Raw genomic sequence first — 15,160 nt, 5'->3', positions numbered from 1 at the left:
CTGCATTTTACACGAACTTCAGAACAAACTGTCTCCCCACTTAAGCACCATGTTCAATAATAGCCTCGCATCAGGCTTTGTGCCCACTGAATGGCGCACAGCAACAGTTATCCCACTCCACAAAGGGGGAGCCACCACTGATCCTGAGAACTATCGACCTATTAGCCTTCGAGCCTGGTCTGGAAGGCCATGGAACGTATCATCATAGAACTCATAAACAAAGACATTGGTAACCTCCAAACTCTGGATCCCACCCAGTTCGGGTTTGTGAAAGGCAGATCATGCCTCCTAAACCTGATTGACTTCTTTGAGGCAGTCACCAAAGCCGTGGATGAGGGTAAAGTGGTTCACACAGCCTATCTTGACCTCACCAAGGCTTTCGACACCATCCCCCATTCTGGAGTTATAGCTAAACTCACTAAACTAGGTATAAATCCCTACGTCACAAGATGGGTTGCCAACTGGCTCACTGACAGAACCCACACTGTAAATGTTGCAGACTCCAAATCTGACCTCAAAGCAGTGACAAGTGGAGTGCCACAGGGTTCCGTCCTGGGACCTCTCCTGTTTGGTATCTACTTCTGTGAAGTACAGGCTAACACAGAAGGCCATTGGCTAACAAAGTTTGCAGATGACTGCAAACTAGGAGCCATAGTAAAGTCCAAAAATGATGTGGACATCCTACAGAAAGGCCTCACTGAGACAGATGCCTGGTGTCAGAGCCATGGCCTCAAGCTCAATGCCAAAAAAGTCATCCCCTTTGGTAAAAACTCTGTACCCATGAACTACCACATAGGCAGCAATCTACTTAACACTGAATGCATGATAAGAGACCTTGGGACCCAGGTGGACAGTAGTCTCTCCTTTGATAGTCACATCACCACAGTAGTAAGGAAGTCCTTCTACATGGCTCACCTCATCATAAAAGGGTTCTCATCCAGGAAAAAAGAGGTCATTGTTCCCATCTACTCATCACTCATTAGACCCATTATAGAGTACAACACCCCTTTTGGAATGTACCTCACAAGACATCTGCAGCAGCTGGAAAGGCCACAGAAGTACCTCACAAAGAGGATTACTGGCCTCAAACAAATGCCCTACACTGACCGCCTCAAAAAACTCCAGCTTTACTTTGCAGCATATTGCCTACTCCGAGGTGATCTCTGCCTAATATATAAAGCTATGTCAAACCCAGACCTGTTGGACATGCTGCACCTAAAGAATTCCCAATCCCTCTGAGCTACATGCTCTAAGGACCTAAACCTGTTGGGATAGATTCCTGTCCCAGAGACTTCCTATACTCTGGAACAAGCTACCCATCTATGTCAAGCAAAGTTCTTCATTAGCACTCTTCAAGAAAAATCTTGATGAGTGGATGGGAAATAGGAAATGCAACCCGGGGATCACTTCTTTGTCTCTGCTGGACAGTGGCACAGGAAAATAACTTTCTTGGGTGGCGTAAGCTATGGAACCTTGCTGGCTAGGCTTATGTAGGCCCTTGGGCCGATAGCCTAGTACCTACCTATGAACCTATGAACCTATGAATATAATACAAGCCATATGTAGCCTGTCCTGCCCATATTTCTGTATTTGCTCTGACTGATTGTTTTCTGCCAAACCACTTGGTCAAGAACTTTATAGTCTGCTCCTTTGCATGTCAGCCTGTCTAACTAAAACATTTAACCAGCTTTGAATGACACAAACCACTGCAGCTGAACCACTTGGTTGCCATAACACATAATGTGCCACAGAAAGAAAAGTGTCGGATGGACATTATCCACATGTACCAACTTTTTATTTGTTTTTTAAACATGTTAGCCCACTAAGCATAGTGAATATTGTATATATTACTATCCTGAGTGGAAGAGCTGTTCCATGCCGACTTTTTGGGTGTGTATATATTATTGCATTATATGCATAATTTAGCTTATACTTTTTAAATATGTTATATGTATTATTATTATTTTCTTTCACCAAGACTCAACTGACATGTGCTATTTACTCAGCTTGAACAGCCCATTTAACAAAATATAAGTAAATAAAAATAATTTGTACCAAACAGAGAACCCACTCCAAGGCCTTCTTACCATTTTAAAGATATGAAGTTAAAAAGGCAAAGAACCTGCCAGCTGGCAGTGTAAACACTGGCTCTAGGTGATTTGGTTACATTGACTAATGCTGAAGTGAGACAACAACCCCATGTAAAAATGGGAAAAGAGGGGTTGATGATGGCAATAATAATGTATATTATTTGGCATTAAAGATAGTAGGAGAAGCAGGAAGCCATGCCATGATGTTCAAAGTAGAGCAGATTTTATGACTTTATATCAAATTAGTATTTGTTGATTACCAGAAAGGCAATGGCTACTCACCAAAGAAGCACCAATTATTAAATTCAACACAAACATAAATGCTGTTGAAGGGAGAACTAGATTGATAGTAGAAAAGGCACATAAATACTGCTTTTGTAGAAAAGCAGTCCCCAGCTCCCTTTGTGGCAGTAGTAACCCCAACCCCTGCTTATCTGCATTCTCACTGTGAGCTTGCACTGGTTTGAGGAATGGCAGCATTCATTTCATGAGATGTATTTTTTTCTTTTCCCACTGAATGTTGGATATCGGTGTGAAAATATGAATAAACATGGATATGAGTGGCCTGCTCCCTCTGCAAAACAAGAATTTCTTTAAGTTACTTACTATCATTCTTTCAAAAGCAGTTTCAATATTATGAAATTTGATACTTATCTGAAAGTTCTGAATGAATGCAAGTCACACCCAAAGGAATTCTGGAATTCTGCAACATCATTACTAAATCCAGGAACAAAGAGTAACCCATGCCCACATCCTGACAAAATTCCACAAGAAATAGCCACTTTCTTTAATTCTCAGTTTATTAATGCTATAGCAGGCATCACTGCTTCCTTTTCCCAATCTCACAACCGCATAAACCCTGCTACTCCTTTTAAAGTACCCAATCACACTAGTTCCACTATACCCTCCCTCTCTACCAACTCTACAACTACATTCACTTTTGTACCCATCCCAACCACCACAGTAAACAGACTACTGCTTAAGTTCAAACCGTGTAGTAATGCTCCTGACAATCTACCTACACAATTCTTAAAAGTTAGCGGCTGAATCTATTGCCTACCCTGTCGCCATCCTTCTAAACCGATCTGTTCAAGAATGGTATGTCCCTAAAATCTGGAAAAAAGCCTGTATTCTTCATCTTCATAAAGGAGGCAATAAGTCTGATATCTCAAACTTCCGACCTATTACCATTCTCTCTCCAGTCTCTAAGATCTTAGAAAAGTGCATTTACACTCAGATCTGCATTTTCTTCTTCACAACCAAATTCTATCTCCCACTCAGCACAGCTTTAGAACAGGCCACATCTCCACAACTGCCCTCATATCCTTCATGGACACAATCAACAGAACCAGTGGCTCAGGCAAAATTGTCTCCTGTCTCTTATCCCAGACCTTTCAAAAGCTTTTGATACTGTATCTCACTCCCTGCTTCTAAACCAGCTCTCTGAAATTGGCCTTTCTCTCTCCTCTCTTAACTGGTTCTCTAGTTATTTAACTGACAGACAATGGGGCGTCAAATGCAAGATTCCTTCTCTCCATATCTCATTACCCCTACTGGAGTTCCCCAAGGTTTTATACTAGGACACTTGTTATTCAACATTTTTATTAATAATTTCCACTCCTCTGTAGGTCAAGGCTCACTTATTTAATATGCTGATGACTCTACAATTATATGCACCTCTAATTCCATAACCAAACTACAACAACTAACTCAGTCAGCCTTCACTACTACTGAGAGATGGATTTATAATAATCACCTTTCCCTCAACCCTACCAAAACCAAACTCATGCTCTTCACACCTAAGAAGTCTGTCAGCATTAACAAAGCCCAATTTGCTGTACTCTCACAAAGTAACACAGTCATTGAAGTTGTTACTCAAACAAAACTGTTAGAAGTGTTTATAGACAAACACCTGAAATTTGACATACACATACACCACAGCATCAGCAAGACCAACCAAAAGCTTGGACCCTCTATAGGCCCCAAAAATATCTTAGCCCCTCCACTAAACAAGTCCCTGCTTCTACTTACCTACTACGTTTCCTACTCCATGGTACACATCTACTTACTAATCTTTCATACTCCCTGAAAGCTAAACTCAAAATTTGTTACAACAAAGTTGCTAAATTTACATCTAATAGAGACATGCGTGAATGGGTGTACCTTCATTGAAGGTTGTGCATCAGGGCCTGCAACTTGGCACGTAAAAATCTATTGCCAATCATTAGCGGACCGGAGTTCCGCTGTGGTGACCCCCTAACCGGGAAAAGCTGAAAGACATAACAACCAAACATTTTACCCACCACTATCTCAACTGGCTTGAGCTGCCTCACTTCCTCTCCTGCCTACAGTTGAATACAGCCCACAAAATAATCTTTAAACCATCAGACTGCCCTGCTCTTAGCCAAATCTGCAGTGCCTACCAACCAAATAGGGCTCTCAGATCCAAGAATGAGCACCATTTGCTGGTTTATAAACCACTCATGTATGCTGGACAGCTTCCATACTCATGCTCTGTAGCCAAGGCTGGGAATGCCCTGCCTTTAACTATTAGAATTACAAAAAATCCTTACACATGCAAAATCTCCCTAGAAAACATTCCGTCTTCCAAGTGGAACTATACCTGCACCTTGTCTCCTTCCCTCAAATCACAATTAGCCTCTACCTAACAAAGATACTCATATCGGACATGTAATATACTTAATACAAGGTGTCTGAGTTATCTATACTAAGGCCAGGGGTAAGCCTCATTATTAACAACCGTTAGATTTTTTTTTATTTTTATGCAAAGAAAAATCATGTGTCATTTTGTAATTCAATTCCCCTGTTAGAAATCTTATGCAGTGTGCTGAATCAAGTAATTTTTTGTTATCATTTCAATTTAAAATGCTTCACTTGGCTGTATATACCCCCGCAGCAAACTTACTCCAACTGTATATAACCCTGTAACAAACTTACTTCAATTGTATTTATTTCATGTTATATTACTGCTGTATATTCTCCAGTAATGTACTCTTGCCAAATGTATTTTTCTTTATGTTATGCGCTTGTTATTGTATCTGTTGTATGTTTTCTGCTTCTTGTTAGCTGTGGAACTTTTCTCCCCAGGCTTCCACTGAAAATGAGCTCTTTGGCCTAGTGGACTATCCCAGTAAACAAATACAAATAATAAATAAATAAATTGTGGCATTTTAGTAAGTAATGATATGCATATATGTATTTTCCACTGCATTATGTAACCTTTGTATCCATTTATGTATGTACTTACCATTGCATTATGTAACCTCGTAACCATATTGCTTATTGGAGCTTTTCTCCCCGGCCTCCACTGAAAATGGGCACACCACTGGCCCAGTGGACTTCCCCAGTAACCAAACTGAAATAAATAAATAAATAAATAAAATAATGAGTACTAGGATATTCAGATATTCAGAAACTAGTGAATTAATTTAGTGTCATGAAGCTAATATGGCAACCTAATGACTAGGATTATACTTCACAAAATTTTGACATAGGCTGAGGGTATTGTAGCAAAGAAACATGACAAAGAAAATTATCTAAATCTGGCTTGAGCATGCAAGTGGTTAATCTTGATCAGTGTTAAACAGATGTAAATAATTACATAAATAAAAAAAATAGCTCTAGGGTGATCTTTGCTCATTGGGTCAATCATTACAATCTGAAGAGTTGAAGTAAAGGTTTGCAGGTGGTTCACAGGTTCATAAGTCTAGTGTACAAGCTCAGGACCTACTGGCCATTGAAAGGCTTGATGCCTTAGATCCCATGCTACAAATGTGTTTGTCCATGTCACCTTGTTCCTTCTTGACGTTGTGGATAGATGGGTTGAGATTAACTAAGAAGGGTAGATGATTTCATAGGTATGAGAGTCTTTGAAATGTGAACCTGTCACTGTTTATTGTACTGTCGGTCTTAGTATTTACTGAGGCTAAGAGTCCTCTTGTCTTAAGGTCTCCCTTAAAGGTTTTGCATGCCAGGTAGAGGTCTTCTTTAAGAATGCAATACAACACAGACTTGAGAAATTTGCTGTAATCATTCACTGTAAGTCAAGCCTTGAAGCACTTTTATTCTCTTTGTCTATAGTTATTTGTACATTCCCTAGTTGTATCAGATGGCACATGAGTAAGTCACAGAACAGACTGAAGTATTGTACAGAACAGGATATGGTAAATTGGTCTGACAAAAACTGTCGTTGGCATAGCTTTCATCCCTATTGCAGCACAGGTAGGGAAGTCAATATGCTTTCAGATGTTAGAGGAACAGAATTAAGGAAAAAAGGCTGCTGCAGCTACTACTGATAAAGAATGGCATGAGAGGAGGTGATATATACTCATCTATTGTCAGAGAGGAGGTGATATATACTCATCTATTGTCAGGAGTCATGAGGGACTGGAAATAAGACAGATATATTTTATAGATGGAAATAGCAGAGTTGGTAGCCAAAAGAAGCCTGGTTTAAGTCAAAATAAAGAATACAATTTTTCCGAGAGGGTCATGCAGGCCGAGAGTAATCAGATGAGCAGAGCAGTGTAGAGTAACCCAGCAAACAAATTCCAGACAGTCTGGGAAATGAGGATAGGCAGAATAGTGGAGGGCAAAGACTCAGAATGATCATCAATTTTCTTCTTTTATTTTAATTGTATCATTTCCATGCATTGCTTAAATATTAAGCATTATAAAACTCATTTTCACATAATATGTTACACTTAGTTATATATTTTATGTTTGAAATCTTAGCTAATCATCCACTTCTGTTTTACTTAGCACCTACACGCCCAGAAATTACCTCTGTAGAGCACTTCCATGGTATGCTGTACATCAGCTGGTCATATAGCAGCGACATCACGGATCTGTCTCATTCAAGAATGTTACACTGGCTGGTTATTGCTGAGGGAAAGAAGCGGATTAAGAAGAGCGTAAGTAATTAAAGGCTAAAACGCTGTCAGTCACTATCAACTGTAAAGCAGTATCTTCCAGAATGCTGGTGAACAATGATACATGTTATGTCGCACTGACAATTTGTTTAAATGTATGTTGATACATTTTTTTCACAAAAAAGGAATCCAAAAGACCAAAAAGACCTGGATTCTGGAGGAGTCTTCACCTAACTCATGTGATACTCCAAGCAATACACAGACACACACGCATACATGCACACACTCATACACCACACACATACTTGTCCACTTGCAAAGTAAAACATCTAACCCTACCCTGACCCCCCCATACACACACACACACACACACACACACACACACACACACACACACTTACACCAGGCACCAAAATAGAATATTTACCCCTACCTTAATCCTCAGACACACATGCATACTTATTTGGATGTCAAAACTTTGTTTATATCTGGAGGATTCACTATTCCTACATACTCATGCCTCCGACATTCAGCATTGCTCACTCACTATTCGGCCTATCAGTAGATCAGGACTGATCAACTGTCAGACAACTAGATAATCCCTCCAACTGCTTATATCCTCTGCATGAAGTCTAAGCATACAGGCTGCCATCATCTAAAAATGTCATTATACCATAACTGTATCTAATTCTATCCAATCAGATTTATAGTGCAACAGTGACAGTATCCAGTCATATGCAAGCTCTACTGACACATTCAGGGTCTTTGTGAGTTTCAGACTCTGGTAAGTGAATTTGTTTGTTATCTCTACAAAAAGGAAATATTTATGGGATCAGAATTCAGATTTTGTCTTCATGGCATTAGTTTGGTATCCTGCCAGTTTACAAATTTTCCAACTCTTGGAACCTCAAATAAAGTTTTTTTCTAGATTTGATAGGTAAGCCATCAGATCATTCATTTATAGGAAAAACTTTAGCTGAGAGCCATGGATAGCATATTGTCTGCATGGGGCTACCCTTAATCTAGCAGTCCAGGACACCAGATATAACACAAAGAGAATAGGAGAAAGTGGGCAACCTTCTCTAGTTCTCCGAAATAAACCTATAACTGTTAAGAGTCAAGCTTCTCTCTCTATCTTGGTCATTCAGTGATAATACTTACTAAGTTTATAAACCTCAGAGGAAATCCCATGTGTAACAACACAAGGGACAAGTGTAGTAAGTTAACTCCAGCAAAAGCCTTTTTTAGCAGCCAGGAGAATTTGGCTTGACCAAGCCTAATTTTCTGTAAGAAATTATGTCTCATCAGTTTATCAAAAATAGTCATATATGAGACAATTCTGTATGATCTATATGTACAATCACAGGTAGAAATATAGCCAATATCTTACTTAAAATAGCTCTGAATCTTTATAACAATGTTTTAGAGTTAAGTTGACTTTTGTTGATGGCAGCCAATCTGAGAAGGGACTTTTCATTTCTTCAAAACTAGAGAAACAGTGGCATGTTTCCAAGGGGGGCACTTTAGCAAATTTAACTATAAATATTTTCTTTCTATAGATACAGGCTTCTATTGGCAATTCACCAGGACAATTTTCCTGGTCTGTCACTATGGCCTTGACTCCCACTGCAGTATGGTCTACCATGACAGAGGCTACCTGGATTAGTCTAGTTTTGTTAAATTCAAATAGAGTAAAAATTCATTTATCTACTCTTCCAGGTCAGCCTCAAAAGTCTATTTTACATATAACTTTGCATAACCATTTACAAAAGACGACAGATAATCCAGAGGGCTTGAGTGATGTTTGGTATCCCACCTGTGATGCAGAGGTTGACAGAACTAACAAGAAACAGAGTATAAAGGATTAATCCAGATAAACGTACTTTAACTAGTAGATCTTGGAGACTCTCTCTGTCTTTTTGATACCTAGCTGTGGGAGGAAAAAAGATATCTTATTGAAGTTTTCAGAAGTTTATTCAGTTAAGCAGGTAGATAGATGAGTGTTGTCATCTACCTACTTAACTGAATAAACTACTGGAAACTTCAACAAGGTGTCTTTATTCCTCCCACAGGGAGGGTATCAGAGAGAGAGAGAGAGAGAGAGAGAGATTCACCTAGATCTGCTAGCTAAAGTGATTTTATCTGGACTGAACCATCTCCTAGATCTGCTAGCTAAAGTGATTTTATCTGGACTAACCTTTTACAAAAAACTCTTATTTGTCCTGCAACCAGAATCATATGATCAATGATTCTACAAAGTGTTCTTTTAGCAACTTAGGTCTTACCTCAATAAATTGTTGTCTAGTATGGGTAATTTAAAATTTCCCAAACTTCAGTGATCTAACAGATTGGTCTGTTTTATGAGAAATCGGCTTATTAGTCTAATTTTTCAATTCTAAAACATCCCTTGATAGTATACATATTTAACATAAAACCATTTTGATATAAATTTGGTTTCACTTTTAAAGAAAGATTATTTTTAAACTTGTTTCTATTCATTTTCCAGACAGGTATCAAACTCAAAGTCCATCTGCTTAACCCAAGCTAGTAGCTCTTGCTGGAATTCAAAGACATTTGCTATGTGTGAGAATGAACTGTTTACCAGTATGAGAAATACTAATAAGAGATGCCTGTCAAGTGGGCAGCACTGCTGAGTAATCAGCCCTACTCAGCTCAGATTTGTTAATGATCAGCACCGAGATGGAGCAATAGCAGTAACCGCCTCAACTGTCACAGTAAAAGTAGACCAACACAAAGAGAACATGTGGACTGTAGGTACCTCTCAATAGTACTCCAGGGACTGAGCTTACTTGGACAGGGTTCAGCTGTCTCAGAAAGTGCAAACTTATATGAAAGAAAAAAATGTAATTTTAGACATCGGGTACAGTACCTGAATAATCCTGCTGGTGTGGTTAAAATCATATGATCACAAATACTACCATATAAATGATGTAGAAACATTTTAAAATGGTTACTAGAAAAGAAGATAAGAGCATGCAAAGAGATCCAATTCAGGAAAACAAACAGGACAGCGCAAGTTGGGGAGTGGGAATGTAGGGTCATTTTTTATGGGATGGAGCTTCATTTTTTCTATATAAATAAACAAAGAATGGGAGTAGGTATATAAGAGAAAACTAGATATGGAAAGTGAGTGTAAGATAGTTTCTGGGGAAGAAGAGCAAGCATTAAACAGTACAGCCAAAACAGGATGTTTTGTACACTCAAGTTTGGAGTGCCAAAGATGGGCACATACAGAGGATGGACAAATGGTGATGGGACAGGTTAGATCATGTACAGGGTATGAGATATGACACACTAGGAAGGAGATCATACCATGCAGGAGAATTGATGGAGTTCGAGCCAACAGTGGACAGGTAATGAGGCCTGAAGGGCAGCATACTGAGAAACATCACCAGTTTATGATCCCATGTAAGTGCTCCCCTAGTAGTCTGATGGTCAAAACCTGCTGTTCCACTGAATCTACTATTCAATGTAGGAAGGATTTCATGCAACAAATTGACCTCCACCACATCTTCAAACAGCTTTTGCAACTGTGTCTTGTCGATAGGTGTCAGAATATAGATATTGCTCCCAGGTGAGGCAACCGAGCTGTTCATGATCTAACAAATAAAAACTTCATACAACAGAACTACCTGACTGAGTTGTATGCATTCAGCAGGAAGATGTCTTTAAAAAATTGCAATACAGCCCCAGGTACACTGCACATCAGCTTCCTGTTACTGCAGCAACTTAGGCATTTAGTGCATGAGGTCATCATAAGAGATTCTACATTGTTCTGCAGACCATCAAATGCCTGTAGCTCTATGTAGCTTCTAGTCGAGGTCATAGTAACCATCTGGCATGTTGAAAGCTTCATCCTAATAACTCTGTGAAAGACATAAAGAAAATAATTGCCTCTTTCACGCACAATGCAAGAGACAAATAGGTGCCAGAAGTCCTTTCTGCCTTACAGAATGCCAAAAGCTGAATGATGTAGCAAAATGCCAGGTATTTAGGTAAGTATGCATATTTGAGGTTTGTATTTCATGCAAGCATTTTATGTGCAACTACACAATTTCCTTACATATATAGTTTTTGTGCATCAGCCTTGGGACTCTGAATGTGTTAAGGCATTAACGTACCTGTTGCTCAGAAAGGCTCCGTCACACAAAAGAAAATTATGTGATTCATAACCATTCTTTCTTTATCTCCTTTTTGCCTAAATAGTACACAAATTGGGTATACAATTACAGAGTGAAATTTCAGTAGAGTGTGGTGTGTTAACACCATTTTATCTGCATTTCATTAGCAAAATTTGCAGTACTGTGCATTGGTATCAGTAGATGTTCATCGTGTTACCCTGCTGCAGTCATCACACTTGTGTTATCCTGCCGTCAGGCAGTCCCGCAGTCAGCTGAATTCCAAATTCTTGGTCCAGCGTCGGTTGCTGTCGCTTCTTCCCTGACGGTCAGTGTGCCAGGGGTATATAAGAGGCATCTGATGCCATTTTCTTCAGTCTTTCTTGCCGCGCAGTGCCCGAAGCAGAAGCAGTTTGCAAGTGCCGGTCGGCCGACACCTGAGATTTTCAATTTGAATTTCAGTCCGAAGTCTTCAATAAAGCTAAGTACCCCGTTGGGGAACATTTTCTTGCCTCAGTCCGATGTCAGAAAAAGTTAACAATTGCATTTCTTGTGGGAAGCAAATACCTCATAAGGACTTCCATTCCTATTGTATTCCTTGCCTAGGCCCAGAACACGACGTCACAGGTTGTTGGTTTTGCACTAGGTTTAATAAACACACTATCAAATGCCGTTTTGACACGGCATTACTTCGGTAGGAAATTTAATTATATCATGCCGTTGGAGCAGCCGACGACCGCAATTCATAAAAAACACAAGGATAAGGACAGGCAGCGTAGGAATATGCCAGACCCCGAGGCCTCAGCTGGGCCTGTCGCTGGTTCTCCGTTTTTCAGTGAGGCGCCTACGCAGACCCTGATGACCACAGAGCTGGAACCGCAGACAGCTGCCGACTCCCAAGCAGAGTCTACTAGGCCGATGCAGCCATCTACCGAAACCGAAGCAGAATTAGACACCGGTGCAGAGAAAACACCTTCGCTTGCAGAAGGTGTCTTCAGACCGACTACACTCACCATTAAATCTTATGCCAAGCTTAAAACTCCTTTAAAGCCTAAGAAAACTGTTCATCAGTCTACAGATCAAGGCCCCATGCCTAAGAAACAGATGCTTAAGATGGCTGAAGATTTAATTATCCTTATCAGGGGTTCCCATCCCCCTCCTGATAAAAGACCAAGACAAGAGGAGGATTATGCATCCTCTGACCAGGTTTCTCTCTCCTCAGATTCTTCTGAGGAACAGGATTAGACTTTTCCACCTTATGAGGATTCTGATGCTGAAGACTCTATTCCCTCAGCATCTCCCCCTGAAGACTACTGGGGAAACATTACATACCATGAGGGAACATTTCCACTGGGAAGGCCAGGATTACTCAGATTCTAAGAAAAGGCTCAGAGTGTTCCTTTTATTACCCCAGCACAGACCTCTTGCTATCCCTCCTGTTTTAGATATTGTAGATGATGTCTACTTGGAGTCTAGTTTAAATCCAGACTCTCTACCTCCTGCTCCAGCCAAACCAAACAGATAATACAGAGTACCTGACTCACACAAATTCCTTTATAAAAGCCCTATAGCTGACCCAGAAACCATTTCCCAGGGTCCTAAGGGAGAAAAAGCTTCTATGGTTAAAAATCCTGTGCCCTCTGAAAGAGATTCCAGAGCCCTAGATAGATGGGGAAAGAAAATATACACCTCTGCAACTCTGGCTATGAGAGCATTAAATTGCCAGTTTCACATGTTGAAATATCAACAATTCCTGATGTCTCGGTTAAAACAAAAATGAGCACACATTCAGAACAGCCTGAATTCAAGGAAATGCAGGATCTGTTGCATGCAGCTGAACAGGTGGGCAAGCATACTTTACAATGCGGTTTTGATTCATTGGAAGCTTCCTGTAGAGCAGCTGTTACTGGCTCTGTCATTCGTAGACATGCTTGGTTAAAAGAGCAAACCCTCCCTAACCATGTTAAAGCAAAATTATTAGATGCACCTTTACAACAAGATGTATTATTTGGTGTCAAAGCAGAAGAGGTTTTAAAGAAAATGGAGGATAAGGCTAAATCTATGCAAACGGTCAAGGATTTCTTGCAGGTACAACCCCCTCGCTTCAGCAGAAATTGGCCAACAAAAAATTGGTCCTTTCCAGCTTCAGACAGATCACAGAGGGGCAAATACAGACACCCAAGGGGCAGAGGTCAGTCACAGGGCCCTTACAAACCTCACCAATGGGGTTCTGCTACCCAGAAAGGAGGAGAAGACAGGCCCCAAGCTAGCAGAAGGCAGACACAATGACTCTATCCTCAAACTACCAAGCAAATCTCTCCTGGCAACATCCTTGGGAGGAAAACTAGCATTTTTTTGCAGACAACTGGCACATCATCACAAAAGACAAATGGGTTCTAAACATGTCTCTCAAGGATACAGATTCCACTTTCATACCTTACCAGGGATCAAAGGAATGCCAAACCTGCCTCCAAATCAATGGGCAGAGGCACAAAAACAAATTGCAGCTCTCATGAACACGAGAGCCATTCAGCAGGTACCTTCACAGGAGCAAGGACAAGGATTTTACTCAAGACTCTTCCTAGTTCCAAGAAAGGACAAAGCATGGAGACCCATTCTGGATCTTTCAATTCTGAACACCTATCTGCAAATGACAAAATTCAAGATGCTAACACTACAGCAGCTTTTTCCCATGCTGGGCAAGAATGCTTGGCTAGTCACTTTGGACCTTAAGGAGGCATACCTGCATGTCCCTATCAGCCAAAATTGCAGAAGATACCTCCACTTCATTGCAGGTTTAACGCATTATCAATTCTCTGCACTGCCCTTTAGCTTATCTACTGCACCCAGGGTCTTCATAAAATGCCTGGCACCAGTAATTGCATACTGTAGACAAAGAGGAATTCCAATATACCCATACCTGGACGACTGTCTTATTCAAGCAGAAAGCAAGGACATTCTTTTACAGCATCTGGCATTTGTCAAACACCTTCTAAGTTGCCTAGGGTACACAGTAAATGAAAAGAAATCAAAACTAGTGCCCTCACAAAACATAATATTCCTGGGTGCCAGCTTGAATACAACGGCCCAGATGGCTTATCTCATGCCAGACAAACAACGGCAGCTGTTTCAATATTTCAAAATAATGGCAACAAAGACCCAACTCCCTGCAAGAAAAATTCTGCAGGCCTTGGGATTCATGGCATCTTGCATACTACTAATACCATTTGCAAAACTGCATATGAGGAAATTACAATGGTACCTGAAAAGTGTATGGACTCAGCACAGCCACAGCTTGGAAACAATGATTCCACTCATTCCCTGCCTTCAACAGGAGTTTCTATGGTGGGCACAGGCATGTCACCTCAACAAGTGTCAGCCTTTCACCTTACCCACAGCCAGGCAAACTATGACAATGGATGCATCGGACTATGCCTGGGGAGCACACATGGCAGGACAGTGCATTCAGGGCAAATGGACTACAGATCAGAGACACCTGCATATCAATCAAAAAGAAATGCTAGCAGTGCAGAATGCCCTAACAGCTTTCAAGGACCTTCTACACCCAGGACAACTACTAATAAGGACAGACAACACCACAGTTATGTGGTACATAAACAAGCAAGGGGCACACATTCCTACCCTCTATGCAGGCAAGCAATGACCTTATGGAACACTGCACTGTCTTACCAGGTTCAATTACAAGCACAATTTCTGCCAGGAAAGAAAAACACATTGGCAAACGACCTAAGCAGAAACATCATGGATCCACACGAATGGAAACTAGATCCACAAGTATTTGCAATGATAGCTCAAAGATGGGAACGCCCAGACATAGATCTGTTTGCAAGCCCCCACAACCACCAACTTCAAAAATTTTGCACAAGGACCTTCCATCCACACGCCCTCTCATTCAGTTGGAAAACATTAACAGTGTATGCCTTCCCTCCACTGCCTCTTTAGCAAAGGTACTGCTGAAAGTCAGATTAGAGAGGCCACAAATGATTCTTGTTGCACCAGACTGGCCACACCAACATTG

At 40.6% G+C, this 15,160-nt stretch overlaps 1 protein-coding gene across 4 annotated transcripts in view; it reads left to right on the top strand.

Annotated features, from left to right (window-relative positions):
• PTPRO (protein tyrosine phosphatase receptor type O) overlaps positions 1-15,160 on the top strand; it is a 1,723,724-nt gene that overhangs the window by 961,207 nt on the left and 747,357 nt on the right. For all 4 annotated transcript variants that reach the window (XM_044088440.1, XM_044088442.1, XM_044088441.1 and 1 more), the window contains exon 11: positions 6,873-7,024. In XM_044088440.1, the coding sequence (XP_043944375.1) occupies positions 6,873-7,024 (152 nt within the window). The remainder of the gene's footprint in view (positions 1-6,872; positions 7,025-15,160) is intronic.

The sequence above is a fragment of the Protopterus annectens genome, chromosome 11.part0 (assembly GCF_019279795.1).
Source record: "Protopterus annectens isolate FY-2018-M chromosome 11.part0, PAN1.0, whole genome shotgun sequence".
Classification (NCBI taxonomy): Eukaryota; Metazoa; Chordata; order Ceratodontiformes; family Protopteridae; genus Protopterus; species Protopterus annectens.
This window is presented reverse-complemented; position numbering and strand designations above follow the sequence as displayed.